At 40.6% G+C, this 7,926-nt stretch overlaps 1 protein-coding gene across 9 annotated transcripts in view; it reads left to right on the forward strand.

Annotated features, from left to right (window-relative positions):
* The window catches only part of ralgapb (Ral GTPase activating protein non-catalytic subunit beta), a 51,661-nt gene extending 48,301 nt beyond the window's left edge, over positions 1 to 3,360 (forward strand). For all 9 annotated transcript variants that reach the window (XM_017480217.3, XM_017480219.3, XM_017480218.3 and 6 more), the window contains 2 exons: positions 89 to 237; positions 1,379 to 3,360. In XM_017480217.3, coding sequence (XP_017335706.1) covers positions 89 to 237; positions 1,379 to 1,572 — 343 coding nt within the window. In that variant the 3' untranslated portion in view covers positions 1,573 to 3,360. The remainder of the gene's footprint in view (positions 1 to 88; positions 238 to 1,378) is intronic.
* Positions 3,361 to 7,926: the final 4,566 nt, after the last annotated feature.

Raw genomic sequence — 7,926 nt, forward strand, 5'->3', positions numbered from 1 at the left:
CTATTGACAGTACGGGTCAAATATGTGCGCTGATATATAGTCTGATTTCTATACGGAACGTTTGAATTTTGTTCCTTCTCTGTCTCAGGCCCAGCTCATCCGAGAAAGACGTACCAGTCATATTCATCCACCCACTGAAGACTGGCCTGTTCCGCATCAAGCTGCATGGAGCCATGGGAAAGTTCAGCATGGTCATCCCCCTTGTAGACAACATGGTGGTCAGCAGGAGATCACTGGGTGGGTTTGGGTTTCCGCTCATGTGCGCTTTGATTTGGCTTGACATGTACACTCTCCGGCCACTTTATTAGAAACGTCCGTACGCCCGCTCATCGAGAGCTTCACATCAAACTTCAGAATGGGTTAAAAAAACTAAATGTAAAAAAAAATGTTATCTTGTAACTTTGTGAGGCATGGTTGTTGGTGCCATTTGTGCAGGTTTGAGTATTTCAGGAACTGCTACTTGGATTTTCATGCACAACATAGTCTAGGGTTGAGGAAAAAGACAGCGTTGTCCAGATTCAGAGAGCCTGTGCTCACTATACCCTTAAGTTCCTGTTCTTGGCTGACAGGAGTGGAACCTGATGTGCTCTTCTGCTGTTGTACCCCATCCGCCTCAACCAGTCTGGCCGTTCTCTGGCGTTTCCACCGCTCACTAGATGATTTTTTGCACCATACTATGTACACGCTAAAGAAAACTGCTTTGCGTGTACAATCCCGGGAGATCAGCAGTAGCGATGGGCGATATCTTATCATTTGTGATGTACCGGTAAAAATTCTCCCCACAGTAAGAATTAGTCCTCCCGTGTTAATAACGATAAAGCCCAGTTCTGTGCGTGACAGTGCGAGACCCATTCGCAGCTCACGTGCAGAGCGAACACGAGTACGGCGGAAGGTGGACGTGAAGCCGAGGAGGAGTTTATCACTAAGTGAGGAGCTACCTCTACAATGTGGACCTGGTTTAGTTACAGAAAATCACTTTTACTTTTAGATCAATGTTGGTGTTTCTGAGACTCCTAAGACTGCATGCAGCTGTCACTTGTAGCCAAAAACATTGACGCATTATATTTTATATCGTTATCACAATAAATACCAGAAAATATCGTGATATAGTTTTAACTCCATATCGCCCATGCCTAACCAGCAGTGCACTGTCTGAAATACTAAGACCAATCCACCATGCCATGGTCACCATCACTGAGTTCAAATCCATAAGCACGTGTACAGGTGTTCCTACTAAAGTGGCCATGAGTGTACAGTTACATTTGCAGCATTTACTAGAATGGCTAGAATTCTTGGCAGGACAAAGCAAACGCCGTGCCATACACTTTTTAGCATGTTCCTTTGTTATATCGGTGTCCTCTCTGTCCATCTTTGCCAGGTTTCCTAGTGAGACAGACGGTGATAAACGCATGTCGGAGGAAGAGACTGGACAGCGACTCGTACAGCCCTCCGCATGTGAGGCGAAAACAGAAAATTGCTGAAATTGTTAACCGTTACCGGAACAAACAGCTGGAGCCTGAGTTCTACACGTCACTGTTTCAGGAGGTTGGCGAGACAAGCCTAAACCCCTAAACACACACACACACACGCATACAGCACAAAGCTCTTTTTTTCCATGGTGGAGAGTTGCTGTTTTTTTTTTTTTTTTTTAATTGCCTAATGGCCATAGTCTTTCAGCTGTCAAAAGCTATGTTCATTGCCCGTGTGACGGCTTGCTAGCTGGTCCAAACGCTGACGCCTGAAAGGATGCTCTTCCGTTTTCTCATTACTGTATTTCACGCGTTTTTACTTTTTACGTCATGTGAGAGCGGAGAAGAAGAAGCATAGATGCAAAAACATTTACTCCAATATATTATTCATAATAAACACTAAAGTGAGTGTCAGCTGTGGAGTATGGAGGGTGACCGTGGCTTTTCATCTCCAGACACATTCACACGTACACACTAGTGCCAGTCTGTGTTGATGCATAACACTTCTCTTTTCTTTTCAAACTCAGGTGGTTTTACCATTTTTCAAATGCATTGACATGGTCGTGGTCATGCACTCCAACATGCTGACCTCAGCTTCATTCATATTCTCTCTCTCTCTCTCTCTCTCTCTCTCTCTCTCTCTCTCTCTCTCTCTCTCTCTCCCCTTATCCATTGACTGACTTCATAGAAGTCCTTATGCTGATACTCCGTTCAAAGAATGTTTGGCTCTTTCTATTTTATGTATTTATGTAACAGTTAGGAAAATGACTTAAAGTCACCAACAAACTACTGAACTCTCCAGTACAGCATCCCAGACATTTGACACTTGCTACCATCCTGCATAATCCTGTGATACACATTGTGACTTGTTTTTTTTTTGTTGGTTTTTTTGGTCAATTTCACACTTTTTTTTTTTTTTTTCCTTCAGCTTAATCCAGACATATTTACAATTAAAAGTCATAAGGGCTATTTTTTGGTTTCATTTTAAGTTACCTGCTAAATGCAGGTGCCATGTTTTTTTTTGTTTTGTTTTTTTTTGTTGTTGTTGTTGTTTTCTCCTTTCTTTCTTTTTTTCAATTTCTGCTGGATGTCAGAAACACTGGTCTTCTTTTTTTAGACTTTTTTTTTTTTCATTCCTTATTTTTAGATTAAAGAGATTATTTGATCCAATCGTGTTTCATCTCTTATTCACTGAGAGATGCGTGTGGCGTCATCTTGCCTTCCTTGGTGTGTTTTAACATGTAGCTTTAAAACACACGTCACTACAGACAACTTGACTGAAAGGATTGACTGTTAAAACGTTACTGTACTGGTCCATGATGCTCATTCAGGTTAGCCTGCCTTTTTTTTTTCTTCTTCTTTTTCTTTCATGTTTTATTTCAATCCATTTAAGAAAAGACAAACATCTTTATGTAATAAAGGACAAGTCTTGTGCTAGAAAATCATAAATCCCATTCTTGAACATGAAAAAATTTGACGTTAACGTACACACACGTTCAACACGATATCAGTTTTTATATCAATAGAAAAACTCCAAATTTCAGCCGATGAAACGACGAATACATGATGAATCCGTTTTACTATTAGACGACACCTACTTTACTGAGCTATGTTTCCCAACACACAGGACTTGCACCTTTATTTGGTTGGTTAGAGCCGTCCTTCTTCTCATTTCTGTAAATAATGAAGGCATCGACTTTGTATAAAGTTGGACTTTAAATGTAAATATAAGGGTGTGAAGTTTTGCTCACTCATCTTATTCTATTAGGAAAGGCACAAAAAAAAAAAAAACGCTTGTTTGTATTTATGCCTATCATATATGTGTCCTAAAGAAACACATTGGGTATTGAATGTAACACATATAATGAAATAAAGATTTTAATTAACTTCTTATCATAATTTGCTGTGCTGTTTCACATGCCCTCGGTCACATACGTGTGTGTGTGTGTGTGTGTGTGTGTGTGTGTGTGTGCATTTCTGTGAGAAAATGGTCTCCATTGTAAATTGTGCATTATTCCATTCTGTAAAAGTTTGGTCAATTAAACATTCAAATTACAAGATTTTAAATCGATCATATACCGTTTCAGAATTATAGCCAGTAGGTCTACATTGTTTACAAAATACAACACTGTTTTGTCTATGCCGTAATAACACTCCTAACATCTAGATGAGTTAGTCTGAGGGAATCAGCCATAACATTAAAACCACCTGAGTTATATTGTGTAGGACCCGAGGTTTCCCAGCAGAACATTGGACAGAGCATCACACTGCCTTCGCCGTCTTGCCATAGTGCATCCTGATGCCATCTCTTCCCAAGGTAAGCGACGCATACACACCCAGTCATCCACATGATGTAAAAAGAAAGAAAAAAAAAAAAAGGGCTTCATCAGATCAGGCCACCTTCTTCCATTGCTCCATGATCCAGTTCTGATGCTAATGTGCCCATTGTAGGCGCTTTCGGTGGTGGACGGGGGTCTGGCTACACAGCCCTATATACACAAGAAGTTGCTATGCACTGTGTGTTCTGACACTTTTCTATCATAGCCAGCATTTACCTTTTCAGCAATTTGTGCTACAGTAGCTCTTCTGTGGCATCAGACCAGAAGGGCTATCCTTCGCTCCCCATCTGCCTCAGTGAGCCTTGAATGCCGATGACCCTGTCACTGGACCGCCGGTTGTCCTTCCGTTGACCACTTTTAATAGGTACTAATCACTGCATACTGGGAACACCCCACAAGACCTTGTCAAAGTCGTTCAGATCCTTATGCTTGCCCATTTTTCTTGCTTCCGACACATCAAGTTTGAGAACTGACTGTTCACTTGCAGCCTAATATATCTTACCTCGTGACAGGTGCCACTGTAATGAGATAATTGATGTTACTCACTTCACCTGTCAGTGGTTTCAATGTTATGCCTAATCGGTGTATATTTGATGGGTATTCATAGTCTAATACTGTTGAGTGATTGATTAAATTAGCAAGATAAAACTATTAAACTAGTGTCAGTCAAGTCCCTCAAGTATTTTATTCATCCTCCAGTTGGCTGTGGTTCTGATTTTTTTTTTTTTTTTTTTTTTGGTAATAGTTGGGCAATTGAATACTCTGTGCTGGTGTCTGGTTTGGACAGCATATTTCAGGCTCTGGTTCACTAGCAGTTATGTAACACATACAGTATGTAACTGTGTTTCTATGAAACCTGGATAACTTATGAGTATATGAGTGTCTGGCCTGCCTATCGGTCATGGTGATGACGTGTACCACTTAGTGGGCCAGTCTCTGTTTTGACGATGAAGCCATTTGCATCATGTGACTTCATGCAGGAATCAGTGACCCCAGGCCACCCTACTCAAGCTAGGGCCATATCAGTCTGGAAAAACCTAAACGTGGCTGCAGACATAGTATCCTTGCACTCCTCAGATGAGGAATGGGGAGGAAGACTGATCATTGAACTTCAATCCTGCTCAGTTTTAGTGTACCTCTCAAACTTGTATATATTGGTCAATGTGTCAACTTATTTTTGGCTTCCAGGGGATTCAGAAACTGGCCACACAAGTACAGTATTGATCATTGGCTTAGCAGAATAAACCAAGAATAGCAGCAGTTACAGTGGAGGAACACCACTCAAAAACAGTAGTAGTATGTTGCTACATGTCTGTCAGACAGCAGGACACATGGAAACTCAGTGGAAAAACAGATGGAAAACCCGAGCCAGTGGCGATCCTGAGGTGTGAATGGAGAAAAGCTGACTCCAGCTCCAGTGTTATGTATTAGTTAATTTATCTAACATGGCAGGCTCAGCAGTGAACAGCACGTGGTATAGCATGGAAAACCCACTCAACCATTTTAGCGGTGCTTAGCCAAAGGCCGACTAGTCAGTAGTTGGCAGGGAGTGTGGAAAACTCAGCAGATAATACCAAGGGAAAACCCACCTAGTAGAATGAAGGGAGCCCCATCTTTTGCACTTCATTGGAGTCCAGCTAACAATCTCAGGGTGAAAGTGGTGACGGAAAAGTGCTCAACCACGACAGCAGCACATATTCACAGCTAGACTTTGAGCAATGTGAAATACTTGGAGGAGATAGTGATGAGGGAGAACTCAAATCTGTGGTTATTCACCCCTACTGAGAAACAACACAGGGTAAGTTTATAGAGCTTACTTACAAACACCATGATGAGTGATCGCTAAGGCTAAAGCTCAAAAGAAACATTTCACTAGATGATGGTGGGGGTTTATCGCCACCTATGTCCACCTTTTGGAGGACAGGTTACTTGAAGCTCTTGACTGTATTCGCATTCTGTTTAGCTGAGAGCTCCCTATTGTATATGTGGTCTGCCATATGTATGTACGTTGCAAAAAGAGGGAAGGGAAAGATGGATATGTTGAAATAATATTTATTGAAAGTACAGTATCACATCACTTTTTGACTGTTGGAAGGTCACACTATTCTATGCACATGCACACAGGTGTATGCTGGTGATTCTCACAACCCCTGGTAATTAGGAGGGCTAAATTAGAAAAGTCTTATCTGTGGAAGCTTTTTATTTATTTTAGTTTATTTATTTATTTATTTTTAAATGAGATTTTTCACTCAACTCCTTCTTTGAAAGACCAGTGCTCAGGGTCCAACGATAAAATTGCAAAATCTCCTACTGAAAGCCTAACTTAGAAAATCATTTCTATATAGATAGCAATGACAAAATATTTTTCCATAACCTAGCATTTGATCACTTTTCCCCACTAATAAAACAGTAAAATAATAGATTCCACTTCTATAAACTGATAGTTATTTATTCCTTTTCATCAAAACCATTTATATAGGCTGTTATTTACCTTATATCCTCCATAGATATTGAGACTCCTGTCATGAAAATTGTAGGCATGGAAGCGTTAGCTTTAGCATTAGTAAATTTAATGCTCAGGTCACTAATGCTGAAGTTCACTTTTTTTTCCCAGCAGGACAAGGATCCAAAACATACACAAAAAACTAAAAAAAAAATAAAATAAAAAAAAGTTCAGTGATAGCAGAATCGAACTTTTTATCCAGCCATCCCAACATGTGGGGTGAGCTGAAGAGGAGGATCCTGGAGGATCTGGAGAGATTCTGTATTGAGGCGTGATCTCTGATTCCTTTCTCTCAAGCATTATAAGAAAGGACTTAGTATTCCTGTTTAATGGACACAAAGTACTAAATGTAAGGATTCCAATAATTGTGACATATATGGTACTGTTTTGATTTTTCTTAGAATATATGTACTGGAATTGAATGTTAGATTTCGCTCATATTTTCAGTGTGAGCCTTGATTGTCACTGGATCTTTGGATGTCCTTCCTTGGACCACTTTTGGTAGGTACTGACCACTGCATACCAGGAACACCCCACAAGACCTGCCGTTTTGGAGACGCTCTGACCCAGTCGTCTAGCCATCACAATCTGGCCCTTGGAAAAGTCATTCAGATCCTTACGCTTGCCGATTTTTCCTGCTTCCGACACGTCAACTACGAGAACTGACTGTTCACTTGCTGCCGAATATATCCCACCGCTTAACAGGTGCCACTGTAACGAGATAATTAATGTTATTTACGTGACCTGTCAGTGGTTTTAATGTTATGGCTGATCAGTGTAGGTCCATAGACGGGTCATAAGAGATGACCAATGACTCATGTTTTACGTTCTAACGGGCCATCATTTATTACATTGTGACTTCCTCACATTTGCATAAACACATAGGTGTACACACCAACTTGTCCCTTCAGACCTTCTTCCATCTTCCCAGAACCTCTAATGGTTGACCTTAGATTTTCATCTTAGATTTCATGATCCCTGCTGTCTCAAGCACCTATGAGAACATTTTGCACATAAATAATTTTCTAGGTTTTGCAGTGTGTGTGGAAATGAGTTCAGGTTTCTTATAGCACATTAAACTAAATGGTTGATTTTAACAGGAGTACAGATTTTGTTGATATATTAATACACGGCTGAGACAATTCTGAGAGTGGGACACAGAGGAAAAAGGCCTGTGTCAGTAGCATGCTGTGAAGTGTGTGTTTTGGTGTGTGTGAGACTGCAGAAAGACTCTGACTCTTGGCCCCTTGACAGACTCTATGTGCCTGTGTTAGGCTCTGGAAGTCTTCCATGCCCAAGTCTTACCCTGCTGGAAGCCTCTCCAATGCCTTATGCTACCCTTTCCCAATCTCTCATTGTGGTCTGTGGACAGTTGATCTATTGCTCGAACAATAATATTAATACCAATAGAAATAATTTTCCAACCAGCTGCTCAAATCTTTCTAAAAAATCATTTTTTAAAAATCCATAGTATAGCCTGCTCTCTATTACCATACCACCAGTGTGTTGCAATATTTGATTACATCAGCTGGATGATTTTGAATAATGCCTAATGATGTCATATTGTGCGTCAGCATCCACGAACTCTTAGTGACAGAGCTTTGGGTAAAAATGA

The sequence above is a fragment of the Ictalurus punctatus genome, chromosome 11 (genome assembly GCF_001660625.3).
Source record: "Ictalurus punctatus breed USDA103 chromosome 11, Coco_2.0, whole genome shotgun sequence".
Lineage (NCBI taxonomy): Eukaryota > Metazoa > Chordata > Actinopteri > Siluriformes > Ictaluridae > Ictalurus > Ictalurus punctatus.